The 21,198-nt window shown below is 35.2% G+C and overlaps 1 protein-coding gene across 1 annotated transcript; it reads left to right on the top strand.

The window, feature by feature from the left end:
• Window positions 1-4,121: 4,121 nt before the first annotated feature.
• Window positions 4,122-20,372, top strand: LOC129739402 (uncharacterized). The gene is made up of 5 exons (XM_055730839.1): window positions 4,122-4,945; window positions 17,196-17,480; window positions 17,560-17,751; window positions 19,870-20,054; window positions 20,285-20,372. The coding sequence occupies exons 1-5, from the start codon at window positions 4,780-4,782 to the stop codon at window positions 20,339-20,341; spliced, it is 885 nt and encodes a 294-aa protein (XP_055586814.1). The 5' UTR covers window positions 4,122-4,779; the 3' UTR covers window positions 20,342-20,372.
• The last annotated feature ends 826 nt before the right edge of the window (window positions 20,373-21,198 follow it).

Below are 21,198 nucleotides of genomic sequence, written 5' to 3' on the forward strand. Positions count from 1 at the left end.
GGTATAATACTTTGCTGCCTGCAGATGCATTAGCCAAACAATGGTAGACCTGTTTACAATAAAGCTATCCTAGTTTCATAGCTTATTGCGACTGGTTACTCGAGAGAACTTCTGCTGTTATCCTGCGCGGTTGATCCGTTCGATGTAAGCTGATGCTAATTGCATGAACCGCAACCGCGAAATTTTAAATGTATTTCAGAAGAGGGTGGAATAAATTTAGACAATTCCGGTCTCCTTGTACGACGGAATTAGGAACCTGGTACGACAATGGAGGAACTTGAATGAGAAAAATAAATCATAAATTGACTCAAAAGTACGTAATGGATTGATCTATTTCCTACATAGTTTCATAAAACAGTATTCAAAATAAAGTTTAATGAATTAATATCAGTTTCAAATCAACATGCAAGGCAATTCTATTGAATTAATGAAAAAAGCTTCCTTAAGCCATTGTCTTAGGTACACTTACCCTAGTATTTAGATGTTGCTGATGCTGATAAACCACAAAAAATACGTTATAAAACAATAGATTTCTATTTTTTCTTTTTTTACAATCATTATTTGACATTTGTGCGCATTTCAGGATATTACCTACATTGTCTAATTATACATGTTAATGAAAACAAGATATAGAAGTAATTTGTTGTAAGCTTTATTCCTTTCGTCGTTTTTGCATAAAATGTTAAACGACCTCATAAAATGGAATATATACATAGGTTTTTCTGTTGAAATGTCTTTCAACAAAAAAAGAGAACATTTGGTAAAATTTCACAAAAAGAAGAGTACGCCCACTTATCGATCGAAAAAGAGTACATGTTCTCTTAAAAGAGTAGGGGAGAGAGGGGTAACGTGGGCCATGGGGAAACGTGGGCCATTCTGAATATCTCAGATGTGTGTGGAGATAAAAATTTTAATCCAACTGTCATCGTCGTCGCTTTGCTCAAGCATATTTTTCTATATGTTGTTGACTTAAATACGCATTAGATGCTTCTTTTATTTATTATACTTAAAAAAAGTTCAAAAAAATACTTACATAACTAAAAAAGCGCACGCTTATTGCATAGATGGGGAACCTAAAGTTCATAAGAAAAATATGCTCATACGCTTATGATCTTAGTTTTGTCATGTTCTTTCGCGTGGAAAATGATTTTTTTATGAAACATCAATAAATCACTCCAACGCAACCAATTTGCAAACCATAACTTATGGGGAATCCTGGGCCACACATCTTGAACCATCTATATTTTTATGTTTTTAAACACATTCAAGACTTAAAATACATTTTCCCTATCTGTAAAGTTCTCATATGCCAAATGAAGAAAAAAGAAAAATATTTTGTCCATCCCATATAGATAAGAAATTTTGAAAAACGTTCGTGAGCCAGGCTTTTGAATCTATTCGGTCATACACATGATGCTTTATTATTTCATCATCTGAAATTGCTTTAAAATAACGAAATGAATTATGAAATTACAGTTTTGGGTCAACTCATGAACTTTGCATGCTATTTGGTCAATTGGGATTTGGTGGCCCACTATTCCCCACCATTTTTCAAAATCCAAAAAATATTGCTTTTTTAAAACAGTCAGAACTTGGAGAAAATAACTTATTAAAAAAAAATGCCAAATGATACCGTAAAAATTTAGAAAACCATACCATTTTTTATTTTCATTTTATCTTTTATAATAAAGAAGTTATGGAACAAACAAAAAAAGTGGCTCATGATTCCCCACTCTCCCATACGGATGGTATCCCTACACTAAGAGAGCATAATAATTCACCGATAAAGCCGTAAAAATTAATCATCAAACATAAATCACGGTGATAATTAAATTTATTAGGTTAATTTATCATTCATTTATTAGGTTAATCATTAATTTATTAGGTTAATAAAACAAAAATAATAAAGTTCAAAAAACTTTTCCTCCATAAGAATGGAATTGATCCGATACATTGAACCTAAAATTGAAATTAACTGAGTTATATAACTTTTCATGAAATATATAGGGGAGAATGAGGATACTTGATCCCTGGGGATACTTGATTCCTTAGCTATATCTCGAAACTGGAATGTCTTACAAAGATCAAATGTTCTAGAAAAATGTGCCAAAATGAGCAAAATAACAATGCTTGTAGTTTAAAATTTTTTAAGAAAATAATTGTTTGAGTAATTGAACTTTGTTTGAAAAATTTAACAAAATGTAACTTGAAGATCTTTTTTCATCACTTCAAAATGTTCCTTACATGGGAAAATTATGAAAAAAATATTTGTTCCAATGTATCAATCGTTCGAGCGTAAAATGAACTTCATAATGCCATATTTTCAAAGCAATGGAAAACTCCCAACTTTTTTCAGAAAAAGTTTTCTAAAATGTTGATTATGGGTACAATTGATCCCCTAGAGTTGGGTACAATTGATCCCCCTTCCAAACGACATATTCTTCTTCTGAATTGATCGTTATGATTGCTGATTACAAAACTAGTAATATTTATCCAAAAACTAATATTTATCAAACAATTGTCTGAAGAAAAGAGCAAAAATAATTAATATTTCTTAATTATAAAATATAGCGCCTTTAAGTATGCATTGTTATTAGCGTTGAGACAAAGTTATAGAATTTTTTTCTTATGTCTGCTATAAATTGTGAAATGAGAACAAACATGACCAAAATAGTCAATTAACATTCTATCTTAGGTTTTTTTTTTTTATTTTTATACAAGGATTAGGGTTTCCTGAATGAAAGATCAAGTCTCCTTCAATAGGGGATCAAGTCTCCCATAACTTCAGAAACATCGCATTTTTTTTACACCCACGAAAATGCTTCTAGTACATCAACGGGTTTAAGTATCGTTCTAATTTTTGGAGCATAGAAACTTGAAGTTACAAGCTGTCAGAAAATGTCAAAGACGGCGAGTTGCTAAATTTTTCCAAAAAGATATGGTGAAAATAAGAAAAGGGGATCAAGTATCCCCACTCTCCCCTATATACGAATTATCAGTTATTGGTACTATAATCCGGGGTAATATTGATCACTTTTTTCAAAAAATTTTCGATTATTTTTTCGGTAAAGGGGAATATGGCATGTTTCATATTTTTAAAACCAGTACTGGACTCCTATGAACGTAAAACATGGTTGCAGAATTTTATTAGACTATTTTAAATTTTATTTAAAAATCGATTTCGATTCTGTTTTGAGTTTGATGCTTGATTTATAAAAATGTTTTCTTGATAAAGCTGTTTCGTAATACCCAAAACCTCTACCCTAGGATAAGCGAAACCTCGAATAACAAGAAATAAACTGAAATTGATATCATTCACTTAAAGCGTGGTTCTATTGAATTTTGGATTTTTGGAAACCCTCTCTACCCCCCTTGTAAGAGATCGTAAGCGAATGCGAAGATTATGTGATGTGGATGCACGATAATGATCATTTTTATTTCGCTAATCGAATGAGACTGATAATGACACTGTAGCTTCGAAATGCTTAGGACTCTGTCATCTTGTTTTGCTCAATTTTCCTTCAAACTCAGAGTATCGTTGGATGGATTATACTTATAATAGATTCTATCCAAAACCCGAAATTGCATTTTATAGACCTCCAAAAAAAAACAACTTTCGCGTGTCTGAAGGATAGTGAGTTTTCAGAGTCAGGGTTCCTATTTCCAAAGTTAGACAATGTTCCGAAAAAGATGCAAAAAAAAACAATGATGAATCCGTATGAAAATCAGCGCAACAGCCGGTCTCCGTCAAGTTCGAACTTAGTATAGGTAGGTTTATGAGGCATCGTGCTTTTTTCTACCTTCCGAAGGTTGAGAAATTTCGCTGCGTGAAAAAATTAAATAGCTATTTCACGCGCGCCAGCTACCGATTTCTAGATTTACTCATTCTCTGAGGTCCTCTGTTAGGTTGGTTCGAAAAAGCTTTGTTGGAGATTTTCGGCGATTAGAAACGCCAAATATTGGTTGAAGTATCAGAAAGCACTCACTCTTGCAAAATTTCCAATGAATCAATTGATTGTATGTATGGTTTTTCATCTATGAACGACCCTAATGTGGGAAATTTAGAATGTGCTTGCATGTGGCTATGGCCGTTGGTTCGATCAGTTGAGGCTAAGACCTCAAACGCGCTTGGTCTGGGCTAATAGTACAACACTACGAAATTAGCATTTCAATCTAGCTCTGCTACTCACCATGTCAAGACATCTACTAAACAGTTGACCGGCAACTGAAACTTTAAGTAAACAGTAGTAAAAGTTCAATTCTCTTCGACGATCTCCACGTTTGCTGAGCTAAAACATCTGCTTACAAGATGAAAGGGAACTTGTGAGTTGCCACAGTCTATGTGCAAACTCCGTTCAGCTAAACGGAGAGTTTTGATTGAATCAAGATTTTCTGAGCACACCGCGTTGGCTGGCTGTTCGAGATGTAGAAACTTTGGTTCTCAAATCACATGCTTTTCAGATACATTCTGTGCATGATCGTTGTTAAGTGTCTAAAGTGAGAGGAACCCTAATAAAAAAAGTTAACCCGACCGCGTAGCAGATGCCGCTGTGCCTTGAGCTTAGTAACAACTGAGGCTGAAACAGATCAAGGATTTTGTGTCTCCAGTGAAGCAGTAATCAATAGTGTTCTCGTAACAATTAAAAGGCTTTTTGATATCAACAATCTAAAGATTTGTTTCGAATATGTGAAAAATTATAGTACAACATGTTTTAGAAAGAGTATTGATATCCCAAAAAAAAAAATCGCATTCATTCCACCAGTAAAGTGAGAAACATAATGAAAACCGATATATTAGCCATACTGGTGTTTATAACGCTTGCGGCTCAGCAAGTGAAGTGTCGTAATGATTTGGTCGAGAGCATAAGCGAGAAACGTGTTCCCAATAATTCAATCAAGCCAAGAACATCCAAATCCACTACGAGGATCATCGAAAAAACTATAAGTGAGTATGCCCGGTACCTTTGTGAATGAGATTAGATAATTCTCAATGTTTTGATTTTCACATCTTAAAACAACTTGAACCACAACATTCGATCGAGCAAGACTGTCTGCTCATATTTACCTTCCTACCAATAATTGTTTCATGTGATAGGTGGTTATTGCAGCAACTAATATAGGAAAGTAGACCGTCTCGTCGTCGCGAAGGCAAGCAGATACAGATATTTCATTATTTTAGGTTGTTGGCAATGGGGTTATTCAGAACTTGTTTCGACGATATGTTGTTGTTAAACAGTGTGTCCGGTCTGATTTGTGTGAAAAATATAGCACGATACGGCTACCGGTGATCGATAAATGTGGTTATACCAAAAAGTAAACATAATTTAGAAATTTGTTAGTAGTTAATTTTGAGTTAGGTTAACTGCAGCGATCGATTTTCAAAATTGTAATATGCATAAGGGTGGTCCGTGCCTTTCTTAAATGATCTGGACTTAGAATCTTAATAAAAATTCTAGCTGAAGCATCAAAATCTAGAGTGCTGTGACTTAAAATTCAGTATAATTTAATAACAACTCAGTACTGAAACTTATCATAGAAATTGAAATTTAATATAAGATTTATAATATCCGGAAAAATAAGAGCACGAAAACACAAAAAATGAATGTCATAAGAATATGTGTTTGGAATAAAACTATCATGAGTTTTTATTTATTTCACATTTGCTGACCCGGTGTGCTGTACTACACTATTACATTTTTAGTGTAAATTTATGTCAAATTGGGTTCACAAAACTGAAGCATCACATTTGACGTAAAATTACACACCATGAATACACAAACGCCCGAAGCCATAAATTTATAAAGACATAAATTGTTAGTGAATAAGACATACATTTAGATCATTGATGTATGTTTATGTCAAACTAAAGCTTAGTTCTATTAAAAATGGGACACTTTGCTTTTTTCTGAGCAGGGAAATGCTCCCGTAGGCATAAAACCTCCTCTTCATTCTTTATTTTTTGTTTGGCGGAAATGAGAAAATAAGATGTTTCAGCGTAGTAGAATGTAGGTTTGGCTCTTTGAAGGGAGTACAAGTCAGCTGTCATATCTTGGAATCGTTGATCGGATCAATGCTGACCGTTACGATGCTTCAATTCAAGAATGTTTCCAGTTTCGCTCTCAAATGTTTTTTCAAAAAATTTTTGAACTTTTCGTTCGTTTTCACCTATTTTGGGGGAAGTACGTTGTAACGAGTTATACCGCTTTGGGCTCGTTGTAGTTTTTTTAGATTGATCTCCGATGTCGATGGTACCGTTTAAAAAACCTTTTTTTAATTTGTATTAAAAATAGTTTGTTTGATAATTTGTTTAATAATGTGAAAATTCAAGAAAACTTCCATCTTTCAACACTTCGGACGATTTGTCGAAAAAGGAGATGTATAATATAAGGTAGAGATGTACCGAACAGGTGCCAAGCTATTTGAAATGGCTTATTTTATATTGAATCAGATGATTCGATTGATTGAATATCGAATTTTAGCTAGATGTCTTCAAAATATTAGCCAAAAAACGATGATCTTCAACTTAAAGAAAACCATATTTTCTACCAAACAAATCCACACGGCCAGATCTAGATAATTTTTTGAAAAAAATGTATAAAAGAGCATATCTCAGAAGAATCTAGGCATTATTCTCAAACATACAAGAGGAAAAAGAAAGTAAATTACTTGAAATATAATGTTTTCATCGAATCACAGCAGTTGTGTTAAAATCGTATCTAAGGCCTAGGGTTAATGAAAAATTGATGTTTATATTTAAATTTACTCTAACAAGTCGTTTTGAACGCAAAATCAAATAATTTCCTAGAAAATTTTGAGTATTTATTCTATGTAGCAAATAATCTGAATAAGCCCGGGTAAAATCTGGAAAATTTCAAATAATATCTAGCCATCCCGGTCAGATTTGACTTTTCTTGAATTCTTTATTGGATTTATGGACAAGCTTGGATGTATAAAAAAAATCTGGAATAAACGATAATCAAAGTGTAAAACTATCTACAGTGAAATATACACGGATACACCTAAGATCTTTACTGAAACCGTAAGTTTTTGATGATTTTGAAGCATTTTCAACATTACTTTTGGATATTTTAGAAATTATCCAAAATCAGTTGAAAAATTTGACAAGTATGTTAGTGTATAATATTTGAAAAATAAGTATTCGGCCTATTCGGCCAATTCGGCCGAATACTTGGCTCAACTATTCGGTGAGCCGAATATTCGGCTTAACGGTTTTTCGGCGGTGTTCGGCGCCGAATATTCGGCCGACCGAATATTCGGTACATCTCTAATATAAGACAATCTAACTAAGATTTCGGCAAAAAAATTATTTCTATAATTCTATAATATATGATTATTTGGAAGCAACTAAAACAATATTTTCTTCATACATTGGTTGAACCTGCTCCAAGAATACTTAACTGAATCAGTAATTCAGTATTGTCCTACATAAACTTTGAGAAATGCTGCTTATTTTGAGAAAAAGACGTGTTTGAAAGATTTTCTGTTCATTTAGAATTCAAATTGAGACTAAAGTGTAATTTTTCTAGTGTAATTCAATGAACTTTTTTAAAGTTTTCCAAGAAAAAAAGCGGGACAATTTGAGGAAAAAGCGGGACAGCGGGACATGTCCCGCTTTTGCGGGACGGATGGCAACCCTAGGATAAAGGCATGATACATAAACAAAAGTTGTCTCGAAGGGACAAAACTCTTCATCTCCCACAACAGTCCACACGCAGAATTGATATCCTTCAATAACGTTTCTACATGGTTGGTCCATTTTAATGTGGAATCAATGGTAAGGCCGAGATATCGGAAGTGAGAAACTTTCTCAATTTGTGTATTATCAATCATAAGGTCATCATGTGGCGGATTATTCGTTCGAGCATAATGTAAAATCATATATTTTGATTTTGAAACGTTGAGTAACAGCAAGTTTTCATCAAAGTATTTTTTGAGAATAAACATGTCATTGGACATCTTACGAACGATCGTGTTAGCATCAACATCTTCATAGCATAGAGATGTATCATCCGCGAACAATCTTGGTTTCCCGAGAAGTGGTAATTCAGGTAGATCGTTTATGTACACAAGAAATAGCAAGGGATCCACATTGCTGCCTTGGGGTACACCTACTTTCAGAGGGCGATGACTACTGTTAACTCCATTTACCATGACGTACTGATCCCTTTTATCTAGAAAGCTTTTGATGAGCTGGTGTACTCGTCCACGTATTCGTAATAAAACAATTTTTCGAGAAGAATGGCATGGTCTATCTTATCAAAAGCTTTCTTCATTTCCAAAAATAGTAGACTTGTTTTTTTTTAGTTGATCGCATCATATACGCTTGTGAACAAATCTCCAGTAGCGGTTGCCGTACTTGATCCTGAACGAAAGCCAAATTGGCTCTCGTACAAGATTTTTTTGATCAGAAGAATCTGGTTATTCGTCATACTAACATTTGCACCAATATTTTACTGATAACAGATAATATGGAAATGGGTCTGTAGTTGTTGACATCCGTTTTTCAGCCTCCTTTGTGAATTGGTATAACTCTTGCAATTTTCAAGCATGAAGGATATCTTCCATTTTCCAAACTTTCATTAAAGACGTCTCGAATAAGTCCAGAGAAGATTTGATGGTGGTGCTTGATGAAGTTTGCTTGTAGGCCGTCTGGTCCAGCGCTTTCATTTTGGTCAAGGTTTTTTATTTTTAGAATAACTTCTTACTTAGTGGCCGGTAGGCGCAATGCGGGGCACGATTTTCAACAGATCTAGTCAACTTATCTGCTTTTCCGACGACATTGACATAAATAGTCAGCAGATCACAATAATATTTCACTTCGATATAGACATTTATGAATTTTTATAGTTACAGATGCCTTGTTTAATCGTTTGGAGTTAAACTCCTATTTTTTTTATTTTAGTGTTTCAGTCGTCGGTCTTGTTTGAAACAAACTATAAAAGGTGATTCAAAAGACCTAGAAAATGTCTAATTACATCACAAAGTTTCTTGAATATTGGAGATTCGAATCCTTAATTAAAAAATTTAATAGTCGCTGACTTGATAATTGGATTTTGTTCAGCTGTTTGGAGATTTGAACCACTGTGCGTTTGTGGGATGCTCCAGACACTGGATAACGGTTTTCATGGACCGAGTGATTTGAAAGAATATTGTTATGTCGTGAGACGAAAAACCATGCAAATCAAGTAAATAAAATAAAATGATAAAATTCTTGAAGTGATCAACTTTACGACGTCACTGCAGCATGTTGTGGTCGCGAAGTTCCCCACGAAAAAGGTAAAATCGACATAAGATAAATAAAGACTTTAAAAAATATGTCAGGCATAAACAATTGATTACAGCTTTTAACGAGCCAGTCTTATTCCTTATGATATTTTTTACAAGAAAGAGTTAGTTTCTCGTATTTGTCTACGGTAATTAGAAGTTTGATGTCTCTCAAGCGTGTGCCTGAAAAACGAGCTTGTAGGTATTTACCTACTGCCCCTTTTTTGTGTAAGGTATCTCCCAAGTGCCAGAGGTCGGAAGACTTGCAAAGAAACCATAAACTTTCTATGTGCACCATTTAACGAGTTTTTTTCTGGCTAGTATCCTACAACTGATCAGCTTACTTCCTTGTTTTTTTTTCGATGAAGAACTAAAAATGGGGTGTTTGTACCTTTTATTGAGGTATGCCAGTGGTTTGTCTTTGATTTTATCAAGATTACAATATGTTTTTTAAATATGTAAATAATTTGTTTGTAATTATTGCAGAAAAAGTTGGATCATGTTAAATTTGTCGCACTATGCTGTAAACCTACTTAAATCGCACATACCATAACCAGGAAGTTTAACTAGTTAAATCGCACATACCTTCAGGAAGTTTAACTAGTTATCCATATGAAGAACTTACCACAGTGGCATTGAAAGTCTTCTGAACACTCACAGCATCTCAATGACGGAAAGATAAATCATATTTCACATTCATGTCCCATAAAAAGAGGTTGGAATGAACTGATTCTGAAATTGTAAAGAGGTTGTATGATTTAAAGTTTAACCTGACTCCATATTATTTGATTTTTTTTCCTTGATTAAGGTTTGAGACTTAAATGTTTCTAACTACAGTTAATTTGCTTTGACTATAATGTCGTATTATTTATTACCTCAACAAGACTTTACAATGTAAATCAAAATAAGTCGTTTGACTTTTCGAAATTTTGGAAGCTTTTAATGCCAAAACGCATATTTTTCAGAAATTTAAAATCTCTGGAGAAACTTGTAATTTTTCTGACTACGTTAATGTGATGTCCCATCAACCTTCAAACTTTTAATGCATAAGCCGTTTGATTTTCTGAACACACAAAAACAGCTCTCAGTCACATCGTGAATATTCTCAGGTAAGGATTTTTATTATTCACACGTCAAACACCGTTTTGTCTCCATTGTGTATGAAACTAGTCTGGTGCTGAATTAGTACGAGACGCTATTTAACCGAGCATTATTTAGCCGAAAGATATTTTGGAACAATGTTTTCGGTTCCGATTTCGATAAATCATGACACATTCGGCGAGCTGTCTGAAAATTCACCGGGAAATTGACCAACTAAAACTAAACAGATTCGAAGTGTCTCAACAAAGAACCTCAAATTTCCAACACTTTGTTTCAATTTTCTAAAAATGGTGTTTTTCAGTCGGCTATATAATTGAAAAAACTCATTGGAAACCTGCCTGTTAATCATCTGTAGCCTTTGTGAACTTCTTGAAATACTTCTCTACGTTTAATTGCTGATAAATACTAGAAAACTTTCCGAGCGTGGCGATAGAAACATTCAAAAATCAAGTGTACCGATGGTAAATAGCGCACAACAAGATTGTAATTTTTTCCGCAAAAGGTCCTTAGAACTGTACACTTTTCTTCACAAATGATTTATTATAAAGCTACGAATAACTCACGTTCGAAATTTTTTGCCGATTTAATGGTTACAATAAAAATTGTGATTTTTATGCCCGTTTGGATAAAACTTTGAAATATTTGAAATAGAAGTTATTGTTAGTATATGTCTTAAATAAGGATAAGATATCTACATTAGGGTGACCCAAAATTGCATAACTTCTGGGAATCTGGGGGCTCACCCTCCAAATGGTAGATTGTGCAGAACAAACTTTTGTATGAGGCCGACTAAAAAAAATAATGTTTAGAGGTTCCGCAAGCGCGATCTTTGAAAAAAGTCCACTTTCAAAATATTTGATTTTAAATAAATTCTGGGTCCAAAAATGTACATAAAATTTATATATTTTATATTTTTTTAATTTTGTTCGTTTAAAATACTACACATAAAAAATTAAAAGTGAACCAAATTTGTATCAAACTAAAAAAAAGCAAGCTATTTCCAAGAAATAAAACTTTTTTGGTCCAAATATTTTTTATTCAACTTCAAATTTGGCATATGGCTTTCTGATAAATCCTTTAAACCATCAAAGTTTTCTTTTGCAAGTATTTGATTTTAAAGTAGGTGTTTGTCAAGACAAATTTAATAAATTAAATAATAAATATCCTAAATTGTGGATTGAACCGTGAATAGCTCTTCACACGATGATACAAATAACATGGTTTTTTCAGCAAAGTTTAAGTGCACAAAAAACCACATCTTTTGATGGCATTGGTATCAAAAATATTCTACGCTTGGTACACATTTTGGTCAGTTGAACACAAAATATTTGAACCAAAAATTTTTTTTTTCTTGGAAATAGCTTGCTTGTTTTTCATTTTGATACAAATTTGGTTCACTTTTAATTTTTTACGTGTAGTATTTATCTCACACAAAATTTAAAAAAATATAAAATATATAAATTTTATGTAAATTTTTGGACCCAGAATTTATTTAAAATCAAATCCTTTGGAAGTGGACTTTTTCAAAGATCGCGCTTGCGGAACCTCTAAACATGATTTTTTTAGTCGGCCCCATACAAAAGTTTGTTCTGCACATCCTAATCTACCATTTGGAGGGTGAGCCCCCAGATTCCCAGAAGTTATGCAATTTTGGGACACCCTAATCAACATGTTTGTGTGGTGCCTTGTCCTGATTTTTATAGTTATCCGCTAGTGCCAATAAGGAATTTAGTTTTTTGTATTTATTCATTCGTTAATTTATTATTCTTTTTAGTTTATTTATTCAAATATTTATTTTCCCGTTTATTATTCATTCATTTAGTTTAAAGTTATTTGTTAGGTATTTGTTTGTTTCTTTAATATATTATGTTAGGAAATGCACGCCATAATAAGAGATGTGTGAAAATAAAAAGCAGCCCTCTACATATAAAGTTCCCGATTCGTTCCTGTCATGTTGCTGTCATCGAAGGGGACGATACATGGCTCTTCTCTCATGCCTCAGGTCTCATGTCTTATGTCTCATGTCTCAGGTCTCAGATCTCAGGTCTCAGGTCTAAAGTCTCATGTCTCAGGTCTCAGTTGAAATCGGAGCTATACTTATTTCTCGCGGTACTAACACTAGTATCTTGTACTAGCGAACTCGCGATACTATTTTGCGTCACCTACAAGTCAAACCCTTTCACTAGAAAATCGGAGCTAAACTACTTTCTACCGGTACTAACACTAGTAGCTTGTACTAGCAAACTCGCGTTATTATTTTTCGTCACCTACAACTCAAACCCTTTCACTAGAGGAGTCGCAAGTTGAAATCGGTACTAAACTAATTTCTCGCGGTACTAACACTAGTAGCCTGTACTAGCGAACTCGCGACCCTATTCTTCGTCACCTCCAAGTCAAACCCTTTCACTTGACCTGTCGAAAGTTGAAATCGGAGCTAAACTAATTTCTACCGGTACTAACACTAGTAGCTTGTACTAGCGAACTCGCGATACTATTATTCGTCACCTGCAAGTCAAACCCTTTCACTAGATGGGTGGTCAAAATGAAATCGGTGCTAAACTAATTTCTCGCGGTACTAACACTAGTAAATAGCTACTAGCGAACTTGCAACACTACTGTTCATCACCTACAAGTCAAACCCATTCACTAAAGGGGTCGAAAGTTGAAATAAGAGCTAAACTTATTTCTCGCGGTACTAACAATAGTAGCTTGTTTCAGGTCTTAGGTCTAAAGTCCCATATCTCATGTCTCAGGTCTATCGTTTTATGCCTCAGGTAGAGTAAAGACCAGGTCTCAGGTCTAATGTCCTATGTCTTAGGTCTCATGTCTCAGGTCTCTGGACTCAGGTCTCAGGTGCTATGTCTAAAGTCGCAACTCTCAGGTCTTAGATCGCAGGTCTCAGGTCTCAAGTGTCATGTCGAACGTCTAAGGTTTCAGGTCTTATGTCTCAAGTCACATATCTGAGATCTAGATATCAGTTGTTTCAATTGTCAGGTCTCAATTCTCAGGTACCAGTCCGCAGTCTCAGATCTCATATCTCTTGTACCAAGTCTCAGGTCTCAAGTCTCAAGTCTCCGATCTCAGGTATTAGGTCTCAGGTCTTAAGTGTCAAGTTACATGTCTTATTGTTTCAAATTTCAGAGCTGCAGATTTTTAATGGCCTTTATTTACACGATTTTCCGCAATTAGCACGGTTTTTTTGTGTAGCATTTAAGTTAGTTTTACGTATTTGTTGCTAAAATTTTCTCTGCGTGTACCCGTTATCATCGCTCAGCTCTGTTTACAACTGGAATTTAGCGTAAACAAAACAGATGAAGAGAAAAGCAAACAAGAAAATCGAAAGCTCATCTTTTTCGTACCGTGCTTTACTAGTCGCCATCGCGTTTTTCTCGCTTTTCCCGCGACTGTGCTGCTGTTGCCTGCCGGAGAATATCACCGAGGAAGTTACTCAAAGCTGGCCCAAAACTTGCCGCATCGTTAGCCGTTCTGTTGGAAGTTCCGCCACGATTGATCGGGAACTCCCGGTGGACGCAAAAGCAGAATAAGATTTAAAATAGATAATAAGCAACAAATTTGTTTTGGTTTTGTTATGTGGCGTAGTTTTACGTATTTTTAGTCATTTGTGTTTCTTCCCCCACTGCTAGCCGGGAGTGGAGCAAAGAACTTCAACATTTGCGACCAACTAAAAAACCCATTTTAAGCTACATATTTTTATTTAAGTATCAATCTTGTTTAGGTTTGGTTTCAACTTTTCAAAATGGATTTTATTCACCTCACCACTGAGGAAATCCGATACGAGCTAGCATTAAGACATGTCAAAAATTTGGGTAAAATGACACACAGACAAATGGCTATCAAATTGAGGACTCTGTCACTGGAAGGTGTCAACCACACAAACTCTATGCATGTGATGAGCCCTATACTTCCAACAAAGAGACTTGTCAACGTCGAATCGATGAGCTTAGCATTTCCACGGTGGAGGCTGAACAGTGTAATGATTTAAATAGTTTGTTAGATACCTTTATCAGAGAGGAGACATCGTTCTGTGAAGTTGCAACCTTCCCGAACGCCAGTTCACCTTGAAAGCCAGCTTAAGAGAGAGAGTCTTAGAGCCTCAAATTGGGTAAGAACGGATGAAGCGATTTTAAGTAATCATTGGATTGATTTATTTAGGGCTTTTTTATTGGGAGCTGAAAGCCGACGGAATCGCGCTTGCTGGAGCTGGAATTATCTTTCTTCGGAAGCTGGAGTCGTGCTTCTTCCGGATGTTGGTCGATCGACTGCTGTCAGTGGTGCTCAAGCCTGCATCGGTCATCTGATGACAACATTGGTCGCTGTAAAGAAAAGGTGATGAATAAAAAGAACAAAATTAAAAAGAAGAAAAAGAAGCAGGAAGAGGTGGAAGCAGTAAAAAAAGAAGAATAACAGAAGCGGAAGAAGAAGAAGAGCGAGTTAGCGGAAGAAGAAAAGTGAATTAGAGGCAGAATGGAAGAAGAAGAAGAAGAAGAAGAAGAAGAGAATGAGATGAGCGGGAGGAAAAGAAGAAGGAGAAAGGAGGAATATGTGGTCTGAAAAAAATAATAACGATTAAGCAATGATAAAAAGCTAAATAGATAATAAACAGGTTTTGGTTTTGTTTTGTGGCGTTATTTTATGAATGTTTAGTGATTTTCCCCCACTGCTAGCCGGGAGTGAAGCAAAGAACTTCAACACGGTTTTCGGGAATTATCACGGTTTTTTTACGCGGTACGTATATCAGTGTAAAAAAACCTTACTGTAATTCCATTATGGGATCATTCAAATATTACAGGGGGGGAGGTTTACCAGCTTGTTACGCTTTCTGAATTTCGCAAAGAAATTTCAAGACAAATGTGTTACGTCGGGGGGACGGGGGGGGGGGGGGGGAGGGGATTGAAAATTCTCGAAAATATCGTTACGTTATGTTTAAACGGCCCTATCCCCATTTCTGTTTGAATAATCATAACCAATTAGCTTATGAACAACTGCTTTGAAATACTGCTTCAAATTTGGTTTTACATTTCATATCAAATTTGCATAATATTTTTCGACATCATGTGTCATATTTCGATAACAGTTTAACGAATTCCAAAAAACAAGAAATTATGTTTTATATTCAAATTCGAAGTTCATGAACTTCATTGTTATACAAAATTCAAAAATTTGAAGCATCGAAATGGCAATTCAAAATTGAAAAGTAAGATTCAGATCTTTGTAACTTTATACTTTACTTCTGATTCACAATGTAGATCAAAAATAAATAATTTAAATAGGAAATTTATATTAAACCTGAACTACAGAATTTAAATAATAAATCCATGAGTTAGGGCTCTAAAACTTGGTTCATAAAATTCTGATCTGGAATAAGACTCAGAAATCGTATTTTTTTACATTTTAGAAATCTTCTGGAAATTCGGACACAAATTCGAAGCGCACGTTTATTATTGAAATTCAGAATGAAGATTTAAAATTCAGACAAAGGTTTAGCTTGTAAATAAATTTTACAATCTACATAAACTGTTGAGGAATTGTAGCAAACAACAACTAGGGTAACGGACTTATTTTGGACCAGAGGACCTATTCTAGACCACCTTGTCTAGCTCTCTTCAAAAGCAACTTATCATGATTTTTTTTAACAAATATTGTTGAAGCCCGAGCACTTAATGCAATGCACTAATATTTTTTCATAATTAGTTGCTTTATAAGAGATCTAGACAAGGTGGTCCAAAATTGGTCCCCTGGTCCAAAATAAGTCCGTTACCTTACCTATCCTCCATACAATCCCATGACGTGAATTTACCTTTGCCTCATCGAGCAGGAAGTATACGAGCAATTGTCCGCAGCCGATCCATCCAAAGGTCCCGGTCCAGACAACATACCTCCGACGGTTTGAAACATCGCGCTGCTTCACACGCTTACACGAAGCTAAAAAATACGTGCTCGAAAACATTTGCCACCCCGTCAGGAGTTCCTCAGGGAAGTCACCTGGGACCGCTGCTTTTCATAATTTTCGTGAATGACGATCTGAAGCTTTTCAGGAAGGTCGTTAGTGAAGTTGATTGCCTTGCCTTGGAAGCCGATATTGCTAGACTTGATAACTGGTTTCATCTTAACGGAATGCTGGCTAACGCTAAAAAATGTAAGGTTGTACATTTTTCCCGTGCACGTCGTGTTATCAATTTTGAATACCAACTTTGCGGAGAGAGCCTGGAGAATGTGTCGTCTATTCTGGACTTAGGTGTGAAAATTGATAACAGGCTTACATTTGCCGAGCACATTGCGCTTACCGCAGCTAAAAGATTTGCAATTCTCGGATTTCTGCGTCGAAACACATGTGATTTTGATGACATTTTCGCTTTGAAAGCCGTTTATTGCTCTTCGGTACGTAGCATCTTGAAGTTTAGCTCACCTTGTAGCTTTACGGACAATTTTCTTAAGTTACAATTCAATACGAAAACTTTTAATGTCAAAGAACTTGAAAATTAATAATAATATAGTAACAAACATAATTTGTTTTAATTTTTTATATTCGTGCATTGTTGGGCAAAAAGTCATTGGTAAAAATCAGCGACCAAACCCCCAACCCCCCTCCACCCCCCAAGAGTCGGTTCTTTCTACGGCCCTGGACTTGAGTATGTTGTTCTTATGTTAATATGTTATTTTAAATTACTTGAGATTCTGTAGTACATACTGGATTATGACATTTTGAGAATTCTGTTGGACTGAAGTGACCACAATGTCTTGGAGCCCCATAAAAATACATTTTGATCGTTTTATCTCTATTATTTCAGGTGCTTATAACGTAACCGATGCCAATAACACGCTGAGTGTTGTTAACAGTATTGCTCAGATTGATATAGTAAAAACTAAGCAATTAAGAAAGAAGAACAAAAAGGCTAAGCAACTGTTCGTGTGTCCCATAGAGAAGCAAGCGCCATTTCAACTCATCCCCACGTTATGTAGGCGAAATCGAGATTGCAGAAAACAAGGATCCAACGTGAAATGCTGCTATTTGTTTGGAAGTAAACGATGTGTTCCAGGAGTACCGGCGCCCATACCAGAGCCATCCCATGATCGTATGCGATAAATCGTTTCCCAATTCATCACATTTGAACTGCTGTACTTAAATTTGTTTTTTATTGGAATTTTCCTAAGCAATTTTCGGAATACCGCGACGGTGCCCCAAACAACCATTAACGGAGACATTCTGGGATATCCAAACTTGTGAAACGGATAATGACTGTTGGCCACGGGTCTGCTGTCCAGATGGTGGTCAAAAATATTGCCGAACATCCCAGCCAGTATTCGAAGAGTCCGAAAATGCGGCAGCTAGGCAATTAGCATACCGTAAGTATATTTAGAGGTTCGACACCATTTGTTTCGACCACGGATTTATACCAAAGGGCTTCTCAATTCAGTTTTCGCTAAAACACGTCATTCGCTCATCATTTATGTGGCAGAGAATTGAATGTTTTGTTTTTTAAACATATATGTACACTGTATCAAAAAATTGTCCGTACAGCACGTACCTTGAAATCCAAACAATCCAAGAGTGCACTTTTTCAGTCAATAACAATACTACAATTACATCATTCGTTGCAGAAACTAGTCCTTTTTGTAGATGGGTATTAAAAATGTTTATGAATTAAACCTTAAAAATAATCCAGTTCATTTTGTATAGAAAGTCCCAAAAACGACGTCAAAAATTGTCCGTACACAGAGGCCTTTGTCAAATATTAGTCAAGTAAACAGTTATATGTCAGTCTGTCAAACGCAGAAATGTGAATTGAATCTCAGCAAAGACAATTTCCAGTGGTCTGAGCGATAAATACGGTAAAATGAACTTTATTTAGCATAAATCAGTAGATTTTAACAATTTGTGGATTAAATTAACAGGAAAATGTCTGCTCCTCACAGAAAAAATTCCCGTTGACATTCGGAAACTGATTGTTGACCTGAAGAAAGACTGTAAAAGCTTGTCCAAAATTTGTTTATTTACTTGTCTTCGCATCGAATAGTAAAACGGCCATGATCGTCGGTTCAGTATGTCCTTCAGAACTTTAGGAAGACTAACTCCCTGGAGACTAATCTTATAAGCTGATGGTTGGTTTGATCGTATTTTCGGGTCAGATCCAAAAAGTCATATTTATATTCCTGTAGACGCGTAATATGACTGATAAATCTATTTATTTTTCTCCGTGAATGAATGTCAAGTTTCCGGTGCCATTTGCGCTGAAAGCATACCACACCATTACATGGCCACCACCGTGCTTAACGTCACAAATTTTTCGGATCCAATTCAGTATTTGGATTACGGAAAATATTAAAATAGCTTTCGTCAGTGAATATGACGTTCTGCCAGAACTCTTCCGGTTCCAGGACATACTTTTGAGCGTATTCCAGCCGCTTTTTCTTATTTTTAGCAGATATAAACGGCTTCTTCAGAGCAACACGACCTCGCTATTTATTCTCATGAAGTATGTTTCGTACCGTTTGAGGATTAACCTGTATGTTTTCAAAATTCTTCAGGCTGTCTGCTAGTTTCGGGGCACTGATTTTAGGATTCTGACTGATTTCCCTGACAATCATGCGATGGTGACGATTCGTAAGCTTCAGTTTGCGGCCTCTTCCTGGAGTGGTCTCCAGGAAGTTAGTCTTCTTAAAGTTCTGAAGGACATACTGAACCGACGATCGTGGCCGTTTTACTATACCTGCAATTTCGGACAAGCTTTTACCGTCATTCTTCAGGTCAGCAATCAGTTTCCGGATGTCAACGGATATTTCTTGTGAGAAGCAGACATTTTCTTGTTAATTTTTGTGGATTTGATTAACAGGAAAATGTCTGATTTTCACAAAAAAAAAATTCCCATTGACATCCGGAAACACGAAAATCTACTGATTTATGCTAGAAAATGTTCATTTTACCGTATTTATCGCTCAGACCACTAGAAATTGTCTTTGCTGAGATTCAACTCACATTTCTGCGTTTGACAGACTGACATATAACTGTTTACTTGACTAATATTTGACAAAGGCCTCAGTGTACGGACAATTTTGGACGTCGTTTTTGGGACTTTCTATACAAAATGAATTGTATTATTTTTAAGCTTTAATTCATAAACATTTTTAATACTGATTTACAAAAAGGACTAATTTCTGCAACGAATGTATAATTGTAGTATTATTATTACCTGAAAAAGTGCACTTATTAATTGTTGGGATTTCAAGGTACGTGCTGTACGGATAATTTTTTGGTTCAGAGTAAATGTTATGTGTCATGACTTTTAGCTGGCCAGACCAAACTACATTTCATTGAAATATTTTAATTTTTTCAGCTTCGCCCAATGTTAACAAGAGTTTTAGAAATCTGTTTTAATTTTTTTTAATGGCGTTCAGTTCGGTCTGATGGAAGCCAGGCAAACAAGAACCTTTCTAGATATAAAATTTAATCTTTTTTCTTTGCAGCTATTGAAGCAGTTTCTCAGTACTTGCAATGCACTCCGCCGCCGCCCGTTATATTTGATGTTCACCCGAAAGTGTGCAACACCACGTTAGACTGCTTCCCAAATTTATGCTGCCAGGAAGCGGGAAAACGACATTGTAGACCGCCCAAACGATCATTATTGGCTCTTGTAACAGGATTGACATCGGTAGGTTCAATTTGTCAAAAAAAAAAAATTCCATTTATGACACAAAATTATTCACTCATTCATCATGTTTCACCGCAGATCTGAAGTGAAGCATTAGACACAATTGTGAGACTTTATTTTGGGCTTCATTAAGCAAAGATCAATTCTAAAGTTCTTAAGGCTTAGAGATCTTATAAATGTCCTGTCATATTTTTTAATATTCGATGGCTTTCTTTTTTTTTTCATTACAGAGAATCAATATTGGATTTATTCGAGATCTAACGGATAATTTAGTCATTAGAAGGTAAACAGAATTCATGACACTTGTTGAATAAAGGATGTTTTATGAAAACAATAGTTGTAAGTTGATTATGCCGTGCTTTCATAGAGAAAGGTTTTACACACTTCGTTCTAAGCCTAAATATGTCCATATAGAAAACGGAAAAAAAATCGATTAATGTTCTGATTTAATGTCGATTTTCACAATTGAAAAAAAATCTTCTTAGACCGATAAATTATTATGAAGTTTCATTGTGGCTACATTTTGCAGAATCGTTTAAATTTAAGAAGAAAGCGGAGAGCGAAATTTAACATTCAGGGTCTGGCACATCTAATCGGATAATTAGTCCGCAAACTTTTGGTAAGCGAAACAAACATTTCTCGCTGAATTTTAGTGAGCTATAGCCATTAAATATTAGCCACACTATAGTTTTACTGACTTGATTTGAAAACATTATTAATAACAAACTTATTACAACAGAATTTCACATTGAAAATTTATAATATAAGATCTCATCTTATAGCGGAATCTTATGGATGGTCAAAGCCCAAAGCATTCGTTCCACGCCACGTTCTGCTAAAATTCTATTTTGCCTTCATACATTCTCATTTATATTATTTGATCGCCATATGGGGAAGTGCATCTTTGTCCCTTTTATCACGTCTACAATCCCTACAAAACCGATGCCTAAAGACTATCTTTAATCTTCCTCTACTTTATCCAACTAATCTAATCTATTCTAACAGGTCACACAACATATTACCTCTTACCCAATTTTGCGATTTACAAACAATTATAACAGTAGTCAAGGCCTGAGAATTACAACAGGAGTTAGAATCCATATCACCCGCTATTCTCATCACTTAGTACACAGTAAACGAAAAT

The sequence above is a fragment of the Uranotaenia lowii genome, chromosome 1 (assembly GCF_029784155.1).
Source record: "Uranotaenia lowii strain MFRU-FL chromosome 1, ASM2978415v1, whole genome shotgun sequence".
Lineage (NCBI taxonomy): Eukaryota > Metazoa > Arthropoda > Insecta > Diptera > Culicidae > Uranotaenia > Uranotaenia lowii.

Excerpts from the sequence above, each read along its gene's own strand:
- LOC129739402 (XM_055730839.1), top strand. The coding sequence starts at position 4,780 with ATGAAAACCGATATATTAGCCATACTGGTGTTTATAACGCTTGCGGCT. Across the intron at positions 4,946-17,195 it reads GATCATCGAAAAAACTATAA|GTGCTTATAACGTAACCGAT; the intron begins GTGAGTATGCCC and ends CTATTATTTCAG. Across the intron at positions 20,055-20,284 it reads TTGTAACAGGATTGACATCG|AGAATCAATATTGGATTTAT; the intron begins GTAGGTTCAATT and ends TTTTCATTACAG.